The sequence below is a fragment of the Mixophyes fleayi genome, chromosome 7 (assembly GCF_038048845.1).
Source record: "Mixophyes fleayi isolate aMixFle1 chromosome 7, aMixFle1.hap1, whole genome shotgun sequence".
Classification (NCBI taxonomy): Eukaryota; Metazoa; Chordata; class Amphibia; order Anura; family Limnodynastidae; genus Mixophyes; species Mixophyes fleayi.
This window is the reverse complement of record NC_134408.1, coordinates 143,013,876-143,035,214: the sequence shown is the minus strand read 5'-3', so window position 1 is coordinate 143,035,214 and position 21,339 is coordinate 143,013,876. Positions and strand designations below refer to the sequence as shown.

Sequence of the window (21,339 nt, the reverse complement as noted above, 5' to 3'; positions counted from 1 at the left end):
CTGGCGACACATTTTATACATTTACTTCAAGCAAACTGAATTCTGATTATGGGGCACAAATCCAGGGAAAATAAAGGGTTCCGCTTGTAGGACTTCTCCGCAGCAGTTTGTTTAGGTAGAAACCAGGTATGTTGGCACGCAGCTATTATAATATTTTATGTGCGTATGTTCCTGCGCTTAAGTTTTGACCGAATGTTTTTACTCTACCTCTCGGGATAGTGCTACACTGATGAGAACATATTCCTGGCCATGATCTTATACAGGTCTGTTGTATCTCATACCCTGCGCTGGATGAATATTTGCAATGACTAATCAGTGGAACTGTTCTGTAACAAACTGGGATATTGTTGTGGGATGGATGGTGGTGAGCAGAACTGTCCGGTTCTGTGGAAACAGAACTGTGTTCAGAGCTCGAATGTTATGATAGATAAGTGGAGGATAAAACATTCACTTTAGTTCTCATACAGAAAATGTAGAAGCACCAGATCTACATACATGTCTTACAACGTATGCCTTACAATTTCTTACAGTACAAATGGTCATAAAAAGAGAGCTCCATACTCGTTGTCAGAGTCTTATGAACCTGTCAGTGTTTCAGAACTTATCAATGTGGAGTTTGGGACTATGTGTTCAGCGCCGGTGCTAGGGTTCACAGCGCCCTAGGCAAAATTTCGCCCCCCCCCCCCCCCCCACCGCGAACACACTAAAAAAAATAAGTAGATTTTACTTACCTTTTCTTTCTTTTCTCTAGCTGATCCGCGCCTTCTTCGCACAGGAGGCGGAGTGATGCATGCTGGAAGGGGAGGGGGGCGCCGGGAAAGAACTTTATTCACACTGTCTGTCAGTGACAGACAGTGTGATACTTCACCGATGCGCCGCGGACACTGAAAAACCCTCTCCTAAGCCGCTGACTAGATTAGAAAATCTAGTCAGCGGCGCCCTGCAGGTCCCCGCGCCCTAGGCAACTGCCTAAGGTTGCCTAATGGGAGCGCCGGGCCTGTATGTGCTTGTGTCATTACTGGTCGGAGTCTTTTACTGAGGTTAGATCGGTTATTCATTTTTGGGTGTAGAAATTAAAGTTGTTGAATTCTGAGTTAAATATGGGAAAAATAAGGAGAGGAAGAGTAATCCAACTGTTATAATAGGTCCATAATTATTATCATATTTGTTTTTATTCCGAGCACATGATCTTCTTAATCCAGAACGATCACAGAATCCTTCCATCACAGACGCAACTCCCCCCTCTCATCACTAACACTGGACTGATAAAGAACAACAATGGTGGGAGTTTGTGGTGGTATTCCATACCGCCTGTTCTTCTACTGCCTTCATTGTAACAATATCACATCCCAGTTATAATATATATATATATATATATATAAACTACACACACACACACACACACACGCCATATGGACAGAAGTATTCGGACGGTTGACCATTACACCAACAGGGACTGTAGTGACATTGTATTTAGATACATAATACTTTAATTTGGAGTTGCTCCTCCTTTTGCAGCGATAACAGCTTCCACTCTTCTTGGAAGATGTTGGAGTGTTTCTGTGGGAATTTGTGCCCATTCATTCTGTAGAGCATTTATGAGGTCAGGCACTGATGTTGGACGAGAAGGCCTGGCTCACAATCTCCATTCCAGTTCAGCCCAAAGGTGTTGGGGGTGAGGTCAGGGCTCTGTGCGGGCCAGTCAAGTTCTTCCACACCGAACTCATCAAACATTGTCTTTGTAGTAGTTGCTTTGTGCACTGGGGCACAGTCATGTTGGAGTAGAAAAGGGTCTTCCCCAACCTGTTGCCACAAAGTTGTAAGCATAGCATTGTCCAAAATGACTTAGTAGGCCGAAGCATTAAGTTTGCCCTTCACTGGAGATAAGGGGCCTAGCACAAACCCTGAAAACAGCCCCATACCATTATCCCTCCTCCACCAAACTTTACAGCCGGCAAAATGCAGTCAGACACGTAACGTTCTCCCGGCATCTGCCAAACCCAGACTCGCCCACCTGACTGCCAAACAGAGAAGAGTGATTTGTCATTCCACTGCTCCACAGTTTAGTGTCCATGTGCTAAACACCACTCCATCCGACGCTTGGCATTGGTCGGCCATGGAAACCCATTCCATTAAGCTACCATCGCACAGTTTTTGTGCTTATGTTAATGCCAGTGGAAGTTCGGAGCTCTTCAGCTATGAAATAAGCAGAGAATTGGCGACTTTTAAACACCATGTGCCTTAGCAGTCTTTGACCCCACTCTGTGATTTTAGGTGGTCTTCCGCATCTTGCCTGAGTTACTGTTGCTCCTAAACTCTTCCACTTTCTAATAATAACACTTACAGTTGACTGTGGAATTTCCAGCAGGGATGAAATTTCACGAATCGTCTTATTGCAATGGTGACATCCTATCACAGTGTCACGCTGAAGTAACTGAGCTCTTCAGAACGACCCATTTTGTATCACAAATGTTTGCGAATGGAGACTCCATGGCTAGGTGCTTGACTTTATACACCTCTGGCAACAGGTCTGATTGAAACAATTCAATAATTAACAGGTGTGTCCAAATACTTTTGTCCATGTAGTGTATATAATATACACACATGCATAGCGGTGGAAGTGGGGGGTATACAGGGATATGTCATACTGCCAGTTCTCCTACTGCCTTCATTGTAACACTATCTACATATATATATTATATGCACACAGGGAGAAGTAATGTGTTAACGCAGACCTTGCGCCCACATACAAAGCACTCGATCATTACAGTAACATTATACGGCGGTGAGAGCACTGTGAGTCACCATTGTAACCTGCAGCCTGGTCATCCGGTATTCCTCTACCACAACTCACGTCCTCCTGTAATATAAGACCTGTAACATGTAACCACACCAAGCGGCAGAATAGGATAATTATACTCGCAAAACGATGTAACTTAATTCGTTGTGATCACTGCTTGATAATTAAAACCTGACCGTCGTCTCTGTTCCACCATAGCTGCTTTGCAACAAAGTGGTAATAAGTTATAGACAGTAGTGAGCAAAACAAGAAAATGTAAAGTGGTTACATTGTTTTCGATGCGCTTAATAAGGGCTAGTTAGCTTCTATGTTCCTTCTATGTCCCTGTGTCTGCTTTTTATTTCTGTGCAGTCCGTTAATTTGGGGTATCTGTCGCAGAATTGTCTCATCCGTGCCCTTTGTACCATTGATAACAGGGACTCATTATATGAACCTCACTCATTTTATGTTAGAAGCCCGACATGGAAAATAATAAAACCCACTAATGTTAAAAAAAAATTCAAATAATGGACAAATAACTTGTCAGGATAACATTTAGCTGGTCGGTATGTAACATTTCAGTAGACTGAGGTTTAGTGTGCCGTGTAAGCGCATATAATCATCATCATCACTATATATATATATATATATATATATATATATATATATATATATATATATATATATATATATATATATATATATATATATATATAGCGCCACTAATTCTGCAGCGCTGTACAGAGAACTCACTCACATCAGTTCCTGCCCCATTGGGGCTTACAGTCTAAATTCCCTAACACACACACACAAACACACACAAACACACACAGACTAAGGTCAATTTGTTAGCAGCCAATTAAGCTACCAGTATGTTTTTGGAGTGTGGGAGGAAACCGGAGCACCCGGGGGTAACCCAGGCAAACAGGGGAGAACATACAAACTCCTCACAGATATGCCCATGGTTGGGAATTGAACTCATGACCCCAGTGCTGTAAGGCAGAAGTGCTAACCACTTAGCCACCATGTTGCCCCGTAGATGTCTTACCTGCTTGACATCCTAAACTTCACAAACAAACGTACACATGATTTGACACCTCTTCTATGCAGGAGTTCTGTGCTGTCAGTAAAAGTCTATTTTACCTAGTAGATACAAATGGGTTTCCTAACGCATCCCTGCCCCCTAAGCCAATGCTTATGTTACATTGCCTTTAAATCTTTGTAGGGTGCTTAGACAACCATCCAAACCTGCATCCTACAAATAAAGAGATGCACCAATGCATATTAGTAGCGTTATGTACGTTACTGCTATAGCTTCCCATGGCACTGCTATGGGACCCAGCAGAACAGGGGTCCCTATCCCAGAGGACAAAATGTGCCGTAAATATGACTTCATAACAAATTTATCCAGCCAGTTACTGGATTAGAAACATAATGAGGTTAAAATGACTGCTGGTATAATTCAGAATAATGTGCTTGATCACTACAAACGCAATTAGTGCTCTGCCTTATTGGATACTGTTGGGGGATGGAGCAGATATTGTGTTGGATATTAATTCATGATGGTACGTAGAGGGCCCCATCATAATTTTGCGATGGGGTGCAGACATTCCTAGTTACACTCCTGGAAACAGCACTAATTACAGTGCAGCATGTTTGCACAATTTTACAGTTCTCTAAATGGGAAATTCATTGCAGCCCAATGTTAATCATCCTACATCTACAGTTACATCTTCAGTGCATGTTATATTTTATCTTGTTTTATAGACAATCACTACGTTCATTGAGCCACACAATATTTTATCGATCACAGTAGACGTCGGTGGAGGGGTCTAATCTCCTCACTCTATTAGTATTAGAGATATTGCAGCATTTACTGGATGAATTATTAATAACACAATATATTTATAGTTTGTGTAGGAGGGAAAGAAATGTCGGTATCGTGTTTCATACATTTATTAGTTATTGTCTTTGCTGATATGCCTCGATGCCTTAGTTTAAAGAGCCACTAAGCTTAAAATATAAATTTATCCGACAGCATGTTATAACTTTTTCATAAATATATGTGTTAACGTTTACCTTAATACCTAAAGGAAACCCTTTGGTGCCTAAAGTGTCTGATTTGTTTGTAACTGTGTGATTTATATCAGAACAAGCTATTGTTCCCTGGTATCAGCTGTTTTAGGCAACAAATGGTTTCCTGCAATGTTGTTTAATATGCTTACAGATAGGAAGTCTGGTGTGCATTGGAAGAAATCCCCCAACCTTTAACTGTAAAGTGTATTTTAATGTATTTTAATTGTCTTAAGTTGTGATAAAGTGTAGAATTATTGAAGTGAATGTTTTTGTATGTATATGTTTGTCAAGCGGTTGTCAGTGCCCCTCCCCCTTGAGTTTCTCAGATTGTTATATAATTTCCTTTAGTTTCCCCAGGTTAGTGTGCCGGTGTCTGAGCTCGATAAATCCACCTATCTGTTTTATTGTAGTAATAAGGGGATGAGGCTGCACATTTCTTCCAGGTGGAGGGCCATGGTTATAAAATGCCTTATAAAATGTGTTGCAGTAACTTCCTGGCTGCCATTGATGGCGGTACAGCTCTCAGGTTTTACTAGGTCTGAGGACTTTGAATGTATAACTACCATCACTTTATATGTATTATTATTCCCTGTTGTTCATGTGATATATAGAGCTTTGTTATGTCAACTTTTATAACTGTTTAGGCAAATTGCATTCTGTCGTATGTGCTTCCCCGTAGTTTAAGTTCATAAAAATTCTATGTAAAATGTAAATATTGACATGTCTGAGAGGCTCGTTGGTGTTTCCTATCACAGAGTTCATCTGAGTCTAATATCGGAAAATCGGTTTGAAATCTGCACATCTCTAGCCCCAACCTCTGACCACTCTACCAGGCTGGCATTAGGATCTGTCCAGTCTGCTCCTGTCGCTCTCCACAAGTGTTATGCTCAGGCAGTGGGTGGACAGCTTGGCAGAAAGACTTCTGATATAAATACTGTAGGAACAAATGTCTCCCTTATACGAAGCCTGATCCCAACTAACTTCCGATCGGCTTCTAAAACGTCAACATATACAGCCCTCCTGTTTATCCTGGCCCCCTGTATACCACCACCCTGACTTACCGTTGGATATTTTCTCTTAAAGCTCTATATATTAGCTTTGACTTGCATTTCAAGCTGACATATATATTGTTGTAGACCAAGTACACCTCTTCGTGGCAACAGTATTCCCTGATGGCGGTGGCCTCTTTCAGCAGAATAATGGGCCCTGCCACATTGCAGACATTGCTCAGGAATGGTTTAAGGAACTTGACAAAGAGTTCAAGGTGTTGACTTGGCCTCCAAATTCCCCAGATCTCAGTCCAATTAAGCATCTGCAGGATGTGCTGGAAAAACATGTCCGAGCCACGGAGGCCCCACCTCGCAACTTATAGGACTTAAAGGATCAGTGGCTAAAGTCTAGGTGATGGGCACTTTATATATATATATGTTAATCCGTGCATGATACTCATGCATTCTAGTCAAATCAAGCTATTTAAGGTGTTAAAAAGGTTCTTGCCATGCATTTGGGCCATAACCCAGGCATCCTCAGGGGAAGAGCGTTACTTCCCGATGCAAGCGCCCTTTTTTAACGTGGTTTTGTCCACATGTCACCACCTCATCATTTTTTTCCAACACCTCATCCTTCATCTTTATCGCTACATCTATCCAGATGTCTATCCAGACACAGGGATCTCTCTCAGCGGTCCTGAGTATCACACTCCTCTCACTCTGTCACCCCCGGCAACCACTAACCACTCCCCACTGTCACCCCCGGCAACCACCAACCACTCCCAACTGTCACTTCTCCTTCAAGAAATATATATATATTTTTTTAAAATCTTTAGAAACACTTTTAACAATTAACAAATTAAATTAACAAATTAAAAACATCTTAGTATACCAAATTTCAGCCCTTTCTGAATTTTTTTCCCACGCACACTAAGAATTTAGTAGGTCAGTGTATAACTCCGCCCAGAAGGTGGCGCTGCAGCTTGGTTTTATTTTTTACACACACACACACACACAGACAGACTAACACACGCCACTAGGCATATATATATATATAGATAGATATAGATAGATATATATATATATATATATATATATATATATATATATACACACATACACACACACACACTTGCTTTTGAATCTGTGGCGTGTTTGTGATTTGGAAGGGTGAAATCATTAGGCTTCAAGTTTCAGGGGTTCTTCTCGTAGTGACCTTTCTTTTTTTTTTTTAAAGTATATTTTATTGACAATTTTATAGTTTCAACAGCATACAGGTTAGACTGCAAAACAAATAATTTGTTAATAAAAGTAAACTAACAAGAACATTGTTATAATGTTAAACATCAAATGAATTGAGGGTGGGAAAAAACAAGAGAGAAGGGGGGAGGGAAACTCAGCCCGGCATCCTGTTGTCAGCTAGATGTTTAGAAAATCCTTCTGCAATCGAGGTCATAATATCCTTTTTATCATTTAACTAAGACTTTGACTTTAATCGGTCCCTGGTTGATCCGTTCCATAGATAGCCAGCCAAGGTTGCCAGGTATTTTGAAATTTAATGGGTTTATCATTTATTATACTAGTAATATGTTCTCGTAGTGACCTTTCTAAACTCCAGTAAGGGTGGAAAAGTTGTAGGTGGTTTGTCACAATCTTTACCTGGATGCGGCTAAGGCAAACATTTACTTTAAGAGCACTTTTCTCCACTCATCTACGATTCCACAAATCAGTGTCTTGTACAGCAGACCCCTACTCATACAGGAAGGAGATCTCTATACATCTCTTGGCTGTGCTCTGCTGAATCTAGTCAAATGTTCATATAGTTGTAAAGTTCTGAAATGATGATGCTGAATTCAAAAAAGTGTTGAACTATCGACAAAATGTCTTTTTAGAATGCAATTTAAATGCGGTGTTGTCGAAAATGCTTTTAAAGGAGTATGGTTATTGGTGTGTTGGGGGAAGAAGCACTTTTATCAGTATAGACCGAGGAATCTTACTTGTCCCATTTTGTGTCAGTTTGAATTCTGAAATTCCAAGCAGTTTGTGATACACACCATGGTAGAAGATTACCTCCGATCCAGAAAATCTATCCTGACTTCTGATACTTTTCTTGCCCATTACATTGTCCACTCTGTGATGGTGACTTTGTGTATTTTTACAGATGGGCCTGGGGAAAACAATTCAGGCGATTGCGGTGGCTTATTACTACCGGGACGAGTGGCCCCTTCTGATTGTTGTTCCCTCTTCGCTGAAGTACCCGTGGATCGAGGAAATGGAGAAGTGGATTCCAGAGCTGGGCCCTGAGGACATAACAGTCATTGAGAACAAGACAGATGTTGGGTATGTAGAGAATGTGGTACATATGGTCTGAAAGAGAGCTTTACGAATCTAAACCTTGAATAAGATGCCCACACAAGATTGGGTTTTGCGGGTTCCCTTCCTTCTTAGTGCACGGGTCCAGTGACACATGCTAAAGGCTGACACCCAGGAGGCTTCTCGGTTAATACGCCACATGGTGCAATGTGTTGATCACCTTTATTTTTACATTGTCGTGAGTGTCATATTCATTCATTTTCTCCAGGGTGTCTGCTCTGGATAAGTTGCGTTGGCAGCTCCAGAAAGGAGTTGAGTTGCTCTGGAACTACATGGGTCTGAGACGCATTGAAGAACATCTTTCTTATTTGTAAATGTGACCTTTTCATTGTGTTCTGAGGACTTTAGATAGACATTATTCTTGAGACTGCTGATTTTTGACCATGACTGGTCAAGATTCAGCCATGTAGTCGATCGGCTGTGTGATTTCCTAAGGTATGTCAGTGCCGCTGAAATCCTCCTTTTCTGACTGTATTTAACAAAATGTCCAATAAAGATCTGATTGAGTCTCAAGTCTCATGAGAATCCTGACCATCACTGATGTGGTTGGTGACATCCATCTCTTAACTTCTAAGAAGTATTCTCAAACATAACCAATGCAGTTGAATAAAAACAAGCAAATTCGATTAGCTGCATTTCCAGATGTACAGTTTACAGTTGGTGTAGTAATTACTTATAAACACTCTGTAAACATGTTTGTGAATAGAACCTGGCAGGAGCAACTTGATAAAGGACAAGTAAGGTGGGTTTCGGCGATGTGGGAGCAAACCCCAGTTCCCATAGTAGGCCCATGTTATGTGCACTAATGCAACAACGAATTCTGTCATCCCTGGAACCTTTTGTGTATTTACTTTGTAATGCTATACATGGAGTTGCAACATTTTTGTGACTTCACAAATCTATATGTAAATATAGAAGTGTAACAGGTTCAGGCGCTAATAAATAGGACGTGTATGACAGAGTAAGTTATGACATTTATTAAGCCATGGTATGTACAAAAAGGTTTCCGGCCGGAAATAAACTGGAATAAATGTTAACATACACGATATATACAAATATCAGCTGAAACCCGATAATGCAGGATAATGTGTCAGTCCATGCATATCGGTATTATGCCATGTGGTAAAATCTATATGTAAATATAGTTTATTCACTTAAGTTACACATAACAATAAAAAAAGTCATCTGTTATGTATATGTACATTATGTGTGTTATAAAGAAGTTATTCTGTTCTTCGGCAGCCAGTAGCTTTACATTACTTTTCGTCTATATATAATTCTGAATGTTCCCCCTCAGATCTCCGCAGTAGATGTCAGTTTTCACATAACAGTGTATGTCAGTGTTGGCTAACCTGTGACACTCCAGGTGTTGTGAAACTACAAGTCCCAGCATACCCTTCCAGCAATAAGCTGCTATATATATTGGCAAAGCATGCTGGGACTTGTAGTTTCACAACACCTGGAGTGTCACAGGTTAGCCAACACTGGTGTATGTCAACAGACATTCCGCGCACATTGAGATCTACATCTAGTGCTCTTCTGTCATTGTGTAGTGATTGTTTCTCTGCACTTTACATTATACCTATTGTCTACAAACAGCAGAGGCCGTTTTTTTGTTGGCGGAGCAAATATTTGCGAATCCTATTGTTTCAACAATTACCGTTAAAGTTGTAGTTCATGATAGAAGCCATTTTTTGAGCTGAACCAATACTCACGAGACTGGAGCCTATACATGAATTAAAAATTCGTGACGTCAGTGAGGCAGTTTGCGGAGGCAGTTAGATGCCCGAGAAGACCAGCGCCAGTCTGATGTAGGAGTAAATAATCCTGAGTTTGTTGGCAGGGTGAGATAAGAGCTCCCAAATGTAGCTCCAAAGACAAGCAAATAAACATAGCAAATCTGGCGCAGTATCACTTATTTTATTTGTTGTTTTTGTGGCGTGTTAAAGAGGATCATTAGTCCCAATCAATGGTATAATTGTGCCGAAAAATTGACAAGACAAGAAAATATTGTCCTCTGTGCGGTGAATGACAGCCATTATTGTGTTACTGGCAAACAATCAGTCGGTCTACTACACAGACACGGCTTACAGCTCACAGCATGCCATGTGATAGAGGGGGGAGAAGGAGGATATCAAATAGCAGACATATCTCAGAGGGGCGTTCCAAAACCTCTCTGCTCGTTACATCGTGTGTCATGTGACTGTGGTTGCCAATCGGCTTCTAACGTATGTTTATAGTTCTGCCGCGCCTACATGGCAATAGTACAAACAGAGTAGACAATTCACATAAATAATCAAAAAAAATAATGAACATAGCACAAGTAGAACTGAAAAGGTGCGATTAACCAACACAAGTCATAATACAAGGTGGGTAACAAAAATCTTACTTTTATTCTCCTCATTTCTTCCTTCTGAATCGTGAACTGAGACCAAAGACATATTAAAATACTCACAACATTCATGAGTGTCAGTAGTCAACAAAAGGGAATTACGATGAAAAAGACATGATTATTTTGAATCTAAGTATTTGCTGTTGCGTTATTTTTAAGCTGGTTGGCGCTGTCCTGATATTTTAATATATTTTGCTTTTATTTGCCATAATAAACACAAATATTGAGAGAGATGGCGCTCTGTGTGTATTATCGCTTGTTCAATAAAGTTTTGCTCTGAGTGGAAGTAAATGGCTCTTATAGACGGGATATTAGGTTTTAAGTATTTCATGTCTCTCAGCACAAGGTCCTATTTGTGTTCCTCTGTGGTGGTCCTCATCCGCCTCACAGCAGTGACCCTAATCATAAAAGTCTGGAAAGTGAAACACACACTCTGCTCTGTCTCCAGGAGAATTTCGGCTTGTAAAGTGACAGTTTTGGGGTACGGCCTGTTAACCAGCGATGCCAAGATGCTGATAAATGCTCTCTACAAACAGCACTTCAGAGTGGTTTTAGTAGACGAGTCTCACTACATGAAATCTAGAAACGCGTCCCGGAGCAAGCTTCTGCTGCCAATCGTTCAGAAAGCGTCAAGAGCCCTTCTTCTCACCGGGACGCCGGCTCTTGGGCGACCCGAGGAGGTAATTGAATTTGTAGCATTGTTTTTTTTTTTTTTTTTTCTGAATTACACTCTTAGATCGCTGCAGTGGATTTTCTCATCCTAAGCAGCAAGTGACACAGTTCTCTTACTGCTGAATTAAGGAATATAATGATTTGGAAATTAGCTCGTTCTTCCCCTTTCTCCAGCTTTACATGCAGATCGATGCTCTGTTCCCCAGGCGATTCGGGACCTGGACAGAATATGCCAAGAAATACTGTAACGCACATGTCAGGTATTCATCGTGATTAATTTTCTACCTTCTACTAATCATGTACATAGGTTATTATTGAATATAAGAAATGTGGAAAGGGCTGTTTAGTAAATTAATTACGCACGTGAGAGCTTCCATTAAAAGTGAATTCTATTGTGTCTGCCATTAACCCTTTATCATAACTCTTGAGTGAGTTCCGAAAATAATTTCAGACTTTTTAAAAAAATGTTTGAGTCCCAGGAGTTTACCATTAAGGCAAAACCACTGTACTTATTACTGTGCTGCAGGATTTTCTGCTTATATTTTCTTTTGTTACCCCCGTTTTATGGATCTGTCCCCTGCACATAGGTAGCACAATGAGAAAACTGCCTAAGGACATGTCTCTGCAGCTGCTATTAATATATGTATCTGGGCTGCTGCGTCAGGTAGAAATGCATTGTGTGGAGTATTCAATGCACTCGCCCTAACTTTGCTAAAAGCGACACAAGAATGTAATTGAATTCCACCGACTGCTGTTGATACTGGTCCTCACTGAGCTTGGCAGCAAGAGATCAAAGTGGCCTTTGGGAACTTAATCTAATGTTGAACAACACATATATGGACGGTGTTTATGCAATGTATTGTAACAGGTGCCCCAGCTCTCTAAGATCATTAATGCTGTTAAGTCCTTCGATGACAACGAGAGCAGCATCAATCCCTCTTAGATACAATTCAGGGCCCTACAGTGTTTAACATGTGTTTTTAGAGCGACGCTGTTTTCAAGTGTTTTAAAATCTTCCCCAAGGTACTTCGGCAATAGGACTCAGTGGGATTACAGAGGAGCCTCGAATTTAGAGGACTTACACCAGCGATTAAGCAGCATCATGATCAGACGATTAAAGAGTGAGGTTTTAACTGAACTCCCGCCTAAAATCAGACAGCGCATCCCCTTTGATCTGCCGAAAGAGGTGGCTAAGGTAGGCCGTCATTCCTAATCTTCTGCCCTGGGTTTGTTTGACCCCTGACGTACAGATTTACGCAACCAACGTATTACGCTACTGGTCCGATAAAGTTAAAATGCTCTACTGGAGGGGAGATTGTTACCAGGATTTTGTTTTCCAGCATCATATTTTGCTGCCTGGTAATCAGGAGTGGCATGCAGAAAAATAAATGAGTTAAGTCCAAGGGGTAAATGTATTAAGTAGCGGTTTCTGCAGGGTTTGCCTTGAAAGATATAGCCGCTTTACATTTCCTCTGCGTAGTCGCTGATATCCGGTGACTTGCAGAAACCGCTGCTTGATACATTTACCCCCCAGAAGTTAATAAAGTATTTTTATGAATTTCTCCTATGTGAGAATGTGATGTCTGTTGCCATCACCACTGCAAAATTCCCAGCCTTCAGCGTCTGTGCGAGTTAGGGTTTGTGTTACTGGCGTGTGTGTCTATCAGTGTATCTATTACACTGACAGTCAGACACACACTCCAGTATGAATGTATCTGTTACATCAATACTGGAGTGTGTGTGTGTGTCAGTGTATCTATGACATCATTACTGCAGTATATCGGTTACATTAGTGTGTTAGTGTGTGTTTATGACAATTTGTGTACCTTGCTTTTATGTCTGACTATGTGTATTTGAGTGTGTGTGTGGCTTCTGGGAAACGTGTGTCTCCCTCGCACAATAAGGCTTTTCTCTAGTCTTCATACCTTCAAGAAAACTCACCTCTTCAGACAAGCTTATAATATTCCTCTATCACCCTCTTAATCTCCCTAGTGTACCATATTATCACCCTCTACACAACTAACACAAGACAACAACCCTCTCACCAACATTGCTGTGTTACTGATCACACAGCCCACTCAATACTTTTTACCTTTGCATTCTAGTTGGTCCAGTGTGCAATATGATGTAGCACGTGCCCTTGTGTTTCAAACTCCCATTGTCCCATAGATTGTAAGCTTGCAAGCAGGGCCCTCTTAGCTCTTTGTCTCTATTACCCAGTGTTGTTTTATTAATGTTTGTTCCCAATTGTAAAGCGCTACGGAATTTGCTGGCGCTATATAAATAAATGTTGATGATGACTATGAATACATCTACTGCATAAATACTGGAACGTGTGTCTGATCCATCAGTTGCAGTGTGTGTGGGTGACTGTGTCTTATCCATCAGTTGCAGTGTGTGTGGGTGACTGTGTCCGGTCCATCAACACTGTAATGTTTGTCTTGTGCTATATATGTGGATCTATCTGATGTAAGTGTACCTGTCTTTAGTTCTTTTAGATGTGTATTCTACCACTGTGTTGTTGGGAGCACAGTCCCACATTGTCGCTGCAGCCAATGGATGTTTTGTACTGTCCAGGCTGGTGGATCTTATGCCTCCAGTCTAAGCTCTTTTCCATTCAACTTGTGCGCAATGGAGTACAAGCAAAGATGGCAATAAGAATATTTTTCCCTTTTTCTTAAAGTACACACATAATTGCTTAATAGAGCACAACACGAAATGTGGATATATTATACTCCGCATTCATGTGCACTCTCTAAAGTCCTTGTGGATAAGTTATGTATTTAATATTGTGTTCAATCAACGCTTATAGGCCATTACGCCTCCAGCAGACAGCGCATTGTATCACCAAAAGAAATAATGTCGGTATATATGTAAACACTTATTTTCATTGCACGATGGGTGTTTCTTCACAGTCGCGTTTTGTTGCAGGTTGAATAATTTTGACGAATGTAACCGCATTTTTAGCCACATTACTTGTTCATCAGAGTCTTGTTGACCTGATTAAACGTTTACCAATACCTCCATCACCTCTGTTTTATTGATAAAAAAAACCCTGAAATTAAAGAGGCCTCCGTTTGTCTGTACAAGAGATCCAAAAATCGTTCTACTTTGCATTGCAAAATATGTTTAAAGTGGAGATCTTCATATTGTCATATAATATAGAAAAATGAATTACAGCAGAAATGATAAAAAGGGCTGTCAGAATGATACATGGGTGTATTTTTACCAGCTCTTTGCCCCTTGGGTACAGAGCAAGTTAAATAGAGAATCACAGCTTGTATCCCTATTTAGATTAAATTAAAATTCCCAGAAAACCCTGTGCAGACGTTTAAAAATGAGCCTGTTTTAAATTTACTCTATGCAGTATAATCCCTTTTAAGTAATAAGATTTGCACTGAGACTCATTTTCTCCCTATTGATTTATTAGGTTGGCAAGAAAGCATCCTATTTTCTCCTTTATTCCCTTTTGTCAGTTGTCTATATTTGGTGGGATCATGTGACTGGCCCACCTCTACGTCCTGCGTGCAGTCACCTGGGCCTGGGGGGGATTTTTTGTGTCTGTTCTATGGCTGTTTGACTTTGCTGCAGTAGGAATTCAGGCACTTTTGCATCAATTATCTTCTGTACTCTGTAAACCCCGTTCTTTCCTGTCACCTAGGAAATGAATGCCAGCTTTGAAGAGTGGGAAAAATTGATGCGATATCCAGATTCTTCAACTTCGGAAACCAGTAGTCCATTTATTCAAGTCATGGGGCTGATCACTCGCATGTTTAAACAGACTGCCCTGGCTAAGGTATTTAGTGCATTCATTGATTTGCAGTGCCCTGATCTCTACTGTAACTTTTTTTTCTATTTTTTTTTTTTATTTAACTTTTTGGGGTGTAACAAACCTCGCCATACTTTAAAAAAATTGTGTTCAGAGTGCAGCTGACACAATCAACTAAGGTTTTCTCATTCTATAATGATTGGAATATTACCTATACCGTTTTAACAGTTGGTTGCAAATATTTTTTTTTTTTTTTTTTTAAGCTTTAGTTGGCTTTTTTTTTTCCGTAGGCCATGCCGCCATCTACCCAACAAAGGCGGAGGTGGACCAGTATATTGGAGGGGGTGTGCAGTACAATTTCTATTTGATGTCATTGTGCGTAATTTGTTTGCATTATGAGCCCCTCAACATAGAGCGCTTCATAATATGTCATTGCTTTATAAATAAAGAATATTAGTATCTTTATTTACAAAGATACAGTTATTTACTGTGGAGGAGCGAAAGTAACAAAATGATCGGACCAAGGTGTACAGAAAAGGAGAAAGGACAGTACTTTACAATTGAGAAGCAAGAGTAAATTGGACTAAGGTGTACATAAAGGGAGATAGGACAGTGATTTACAATGGAGGAGTGAGAGTAACAGGAAGATAGGACCAAGGTGTACAGAAATGGAGATAGGTCAGTGGTTTACAATTGAGAAGCGAGAGTAAAAGGAAGATAGGACCAAGGTGTACAGAAAAGGGGATATAGGACAGTGGTTTACAATTGAGGAGCGAGAGTAACAGGAAGATAGGACCAAGGTGTACAGAAAAGGGGATATAGGACAGTGGTTTACAATTGAGAAGCGAGAGTAACCGGAAGATAGGGCTAAGGTGTATAGAAAAGGAGATAGGACAATGGTTTACAATTGAGCAGCAAGAGTAAATTGGACTAAGGTGTACATAAAGGGAGATAATACAGTGTATTCCAATGGAAGAGTGAGAGTAACAAGAAGATAGGCCGAGGTGTACAGAGGAGGAGTTGAGACAGTGGATTACAATGGAGAAGAGAGAATAACAGCAACATTGTGTACAATAGAGGAGAGAGGATATAGCACAGTGGTTTACAGTGAAGGAGAGAGAATAATGAGGAGTTAGGACAGAGGTCCGCAGTGAAGGAGAGAGAATAATATAACAACATGATGTACAGTGGAGAAGGACAGAGGAGATAGGACTGGGGTTGTAAAATGAAGGACACTGAAGTGTACAGTGGTTGACAGTACACCAGGTAAATAATATGAGATGATATTGAGGAGTTACGATGGGGCTGTTTTAACAGAGGAAAGAAGAGGGAGGGTTATGAGGAGATGACATATTGGGGATGAACAAAGATTGATTTATGTATGTTGAGGAGAATAGGTCCGTTGATTAAGAGGAAGCTAACCGGTGTGGACGGGAGTTTGTTTAAACACCACGGGTAGAATTTTTATGTATGCATATTTTTTGTTAAGTCCATTGAAATTTACTTGGTGAATCCTATGTACATTTAACAACTTTGTAAAAAAAAAAAAAAAATCACCCAGTCATCTATACCATAGTTCCATAAATTCCATTCACTTTAACAGTAACACTTTTATAAAAACCATTAACTTTTATGTACAGTAAAACTTTAAAATATAATTGTTTTTTAACATACCGAGACAAAATACATATTGTGTTCCGTGTGTTCTACGCTTGCTCCTGTCTTTTTTTTTTTCTCCAAACAACAGCTTTTTGCCAAGCCAGATGCTGTTTCTTGAGGCAAAAAGACCCGAACACCCACCAAAGGTTTCTGACTCACTGTTGCCATGGAAACTGGGCTGCTTCTAATAACTGCGAGTTTTAGATTAGCCGACAACAATGTATCTATATGAGAAGATGTCACAGCGCTGGCACCATAGGGAGTTACCTCTCCACATTACCTGCAGACAAATCATTCTTAACGACCACATTTACTATTAATACACTTAGCACTGTAGAACATAAGTGTAAATTGATTAGATCAGTATCTGGAGCCGGGTATTATTGGCAGCCTACTTTAATGTGAATTCATACAAACGATGCATTAAAAATCTGCAAATTAGAAAACATATGTAGATATAGCCAGCACGGTTCTGTTATTTGTCAGCACCAGCAGTATTTGTATAGCTTCTGTGGAGTTAGGACCCCTTTTCTTTTTTTCTTTTTCCATTTTTTTTCTAGCGTAACATAAACACCGACTTAGACACGGTAGAGATCATGTCCGAAGTGGCAAATGTCCGCTACGACTTTTGTCCCGCAGTGCGCCCAGATTTCAGCAAAGTGTGGGGGTTTGAGGTAGCGTTTAAGGAGGAGCAGAGGTTTGCACAATTGATTTTATTCGGGAAATGCTGTCTCTACTTGTGGCTAATGATCATAGTACCTACGGTGGGATAGAAATTAGCGTGACATAGTAAATATACAATTTTTCTTGACTCTACTAATCTTTTGTGAGAAACTCCACTGGATTCGTTCTCGAAACGATTGACAAAATTCGGTAGCAATTAGGCAGAAAAGCAAAGGCGACAGGCAAATCTAGCAGCCATGAAGCCATGCCTATCATCATCATCGTCTATTAATTTATATAGCGCCACTAATTCCGCAGCGCTGTACAGAGATCGCACTCACATCAGTCCTTTTTTTTACCTTATTTCCTCACTATATATTTTGTATAAATAAATATCCTTGTCTTTTATCCGCCTTAATAACTAATGTGTGATGTTTCTGAGAAGTCAAATTCAAATGATCTTCTTGCACATACGAAGAAGCTGAAATGTAAATCATTCTTTAATCATAGTGCTATCATGAGACTTCTATTTCATGATTAATCTTTATTCAAGTTTCACAAGTGAAGGGGGCACACAAAAAATAAATGTGGAGGGCGGAGGTGGGGTGGGGCGGATGAACGACTAAAAGACACACATAGTGGAAACAGACTACATGATACTAGTGTGATAGTAAGTCGTTCCTAACCATGGGTGCATCATGTGTGGGTTCATATGCAGCACGTGGTCTATTATCTGGTATATGTGCTCCTTGCTGTTCCTGGAGGTCCTGAGTCCTGGACTCCACCAAGCTCCTCTGTGAGCGACCGGGAGTCATGAGTTCAATTCCAACCATGGCCCTATACGTGTGGTGTCTGTATGTTCTTCCCGTGTTTGTGTGGGTTTCCTCCTACACTCCAAAAACATACAAAATAGCTTATTTGGCTTCTTACATAACTAACCCTACTGCGTGCGTGTCCCTGTCTTAGGGAATATAGATTGTAAGCTCTACTTAGACAGGGATTAAATACTCTCTGCAGATCTCTGCTCTATAAAACACGTTGTTCATAAATAGGCTTAACACATGCAAAATAGAACTCTCAATGCTCTCAAGGACGTGATCGGTCTAGACCGATGTTGACAATTAGCTGCTATATTTTAAATGTTTATATTCAATAACACTTACCTAATACACCATGGAGTATAAGATCAGATACTTAGTTTGCAGATGAAGTGGCATTGAGTGCTTGTCTAGAATAAGCACAGATACTAATCTATCCAGCATGCAGAATAAGGGAAATGGGGCTGATCATTACTATTAAAATTGTTTGACTAAAGTGTACCTGCCGCTTGGACGATGGAGGTCACTTATGAAGAGCGGTGGATGAGCCCCACGAGAAGCCTTTGTTTGGCAGCGCAACACCCGGGCTGTCTCCCCAGCGCACATCAGGCTTCGCTCCTTCTGTCTGATCTTTGGAGACAATTCAACATTCTAGAAGTGAACGAGAATCTCCAGAAGCAAAAGTGTCAGAGTCATGTAATCGTTCAACTTCCTACTGTTTTGGGACCATCCCTTTTTTTTTTTTCTTTTTTTTTTTAATCAAATTTTTCATCCCCTCTACCAAACTACTGTTAGGCCACATTTAGATAGCAATTTATTTCATCATGAGAGTGAGGGAACATCGGTACTGTCTTTTATTCCTGGTTGGAATTGTGAGTCTTTTTGCAGAGTAGAAACGCTCTAATAGTAACACACCCAACTCCTCCTCGCCATACATTATGTGAACTGTCCGCACTTCGCCAGCACAGACGCCAAACGTCTCACTCTCAAAATAGTTATTTCTTCAGTCTTTTTGTGCGTCGACAATGACCTCAGCAAAGGTCTAAATATTCATCCTGTCAATTTACTAGAAACAAATGACATCACAGACGCACTTTTCATATCGCCTGCTCTGTGGCCGTGGTTAAATGTGAAGTGTCAGATTGACAATTGAATAATTTTTAGACTGTTTGCCTCTATTGATTAAAAACATATTGTAAAAGCTTTAAAAATACACCTCGGGCAGATGTGATTGAAGCATTTGCCCTCATATAAGTTAGCAATGTGCGACCAATAAAGATCAAGTAGATTAAATTGTTGAAAGAGTTTAGGAAGTTGCTTGTACGGACCCTCATGTTGTAGTCTGTGGTTGTTGTCTTATAAAATAGCTGATCGATGCCGCCTCCCGCAGGAGACTTGGAGACAAATGTCAAAACATTGCACGTATCAGATCTGCCAGTGTCGTACTAAAAGCATATTGGGAGGAATTAAGGCAAATTTAGCTCAATATGTGACTGTTCTAAACCTTGCGTAGCACAGATGTGTATAACAAGATATATAGTTTCTGCAGAGGACCACAGTCCATAAATAGCGCGTCCTTTCCACGACTAACGTTTAACAACCGTATAAAAAAAATAAAAGTTTTATATTCTGTTCAGTACATAACTTACGCAGCCCACAGATATTTTAGCTCATTTAGAGAAGAACAGATATTTATGAGATTACACAACCCAGAGGAATTAATGAATGCGGGATCAGACAAATGTTACCTTTTTAAAGAGCATATCACTGAGACTCTAAAACTGTGACACCGTGTTACCATATAAAAGCCTTTACCATCACTGAAATAATGTTAAAAAAAAGTTATGTAAATGAGGAAGTTATATAAACATTTCTCTTATAAGCGACATGTTAAACACAAATCCCAATTGCCCAGCGTGACCCAGTTCAAGCAAAATTCTCCCTAAACTGTTATTTGATTGTTTCAAATGCTCGTCTTATAGACTTTAACCACATGAATAATTGATGAAAACACCAATTTTTTTTTTATTTTTTTTTTTAATACAGTTTTGTATAATTTATAAGTGGCACATTGTTATAGCCAGATAGAATTATCATTAGGAGCAGGCAGGATTCATAAATAGTCTGAAGAGTTAGAGAAAGGGACAGGGGCTGGAGTATGGTATATTTCAAGTACGCGGTTTAATGAGCGCATTATGCTGAATATTTTATTAATGCATTTGTTCATCCAATCTCCTTCGCTGAGATTCTCGTAGACTGCAGGCTTAACCTCTTCACTGCCGCCGGGACCTGCAGCGCCTCGCCTGAGCATTGCTGCACGCGCCCGCTGGCCAGCAGGCAAGGGGTTAATGCAGAGTCATCGCTTGTGCCGTGAATTTAGAGCTCAGGCCGTCTCTGAGGGTTGCGTTGGGATACAGTGGTAAGCAGTAAATTATTCATCACTAATTAAAATCCATGACACCATTGATACCTGTGTTACACTGGCGAATATGAGAACATATATAACTGCGAACAGACAGAACAAAATAGAACTCTATTAATTGTCCATTTAACAATGCATTAAAACGAAGAGAGATCCATTCCTTATCATCTTTGTGTTTTTTTACTAGATTACTTTCTTTTCTTAATGTAAACCATGTCGGTGTTACAGCTACACACAATGGGCTCTATGTATTTACTTGTGGACACAAGGTTGTTGTGTTTTAGGAAGTATATGCCTGGCTGTATATAAAATCAGTGTGTTAATTACACAGACTGGTCAAACTTGTAGGAAGCTGCAGCCCCTGATTGTAATTTGTGGTCCAGGTTCCTCCTTGAGCAATCAGTTTCCTCCAGTTTTATTGCACAGTGTCAGAATGATAAATACTTGTTTTCCCCAGGCCGGAGCGGTGAAAGACTACATTAAAATGATGTTAGAAAATGACAAGCTGAAGTTCTTGGTGTTTGCGCACCACCTCTCTATGCTGCAAGCTTGCACGGAGGCTGCTATAGAGAGCAAGGTAAGCCCAGCGATCCCCTCCATACATGTCTGTGTGCAGAGGTTGTGTCTATGGAGAAAGTCTTCTATAAGGGTAACCGTGTTTCAGTATTAATGCGACCAGATCTATCTCAGAGCAAGCAAGGTTCACCTTGCAGAATCAAGCTGGAAA

At 40.3% G+C, this 21,339-nt stretch overlaps 2 protein-coding genes across 4 annotated transcripts in view; both read left to right on the top strand.

The window, feature by feature from the left end:
* Positions 1 to 21,339, top strand: part of R3HDM1 (R3H domain containing 1) — a 255,260-nt gene that overhangs the window by 103,241 nt on the left and 130,680 nt on the right.
* The window catches only part of ZRANB3 (zinc finger RANBP2-type containing 3), a 95,957-nt gene that overhangs the window by 24,006 nt on the left and 50,612 nt on the right, over positions 1 to 21,339 (top strand). For all 3 annotated transcript variants that reach the window (XM_075180953.1, XM_075180954.1, XM_075180955.1), the window contains exons 2-7: positions 8,006 to 8,184; positions 11,058 to 11,289; positions 11,456 to 11,541; positions 12,305 to 12,476; positions 14,943 to 15,077; positions 21,070 to 21,189. In XM_075180953.1, coding sequence (XP_075037054.1) covers positions 8,006 to 8,184; positions 11,058 to 11,289; positions 11,456 to 11,541; positions 12,305 to 12,476; positions 14,943 to 15,077; positions 21,070 to 21,189 — 924 coding nt within the window. The remainder of the gene's footprint in view (positions 1 to 8,005; positions 8,185 to 11,057; positions 11,290 to 11,455; positions 11,542 to 12,304; positions 12,477 to 14,942; positions 15,078 to 21,069; positions 21,190 to 21,339) is intronic.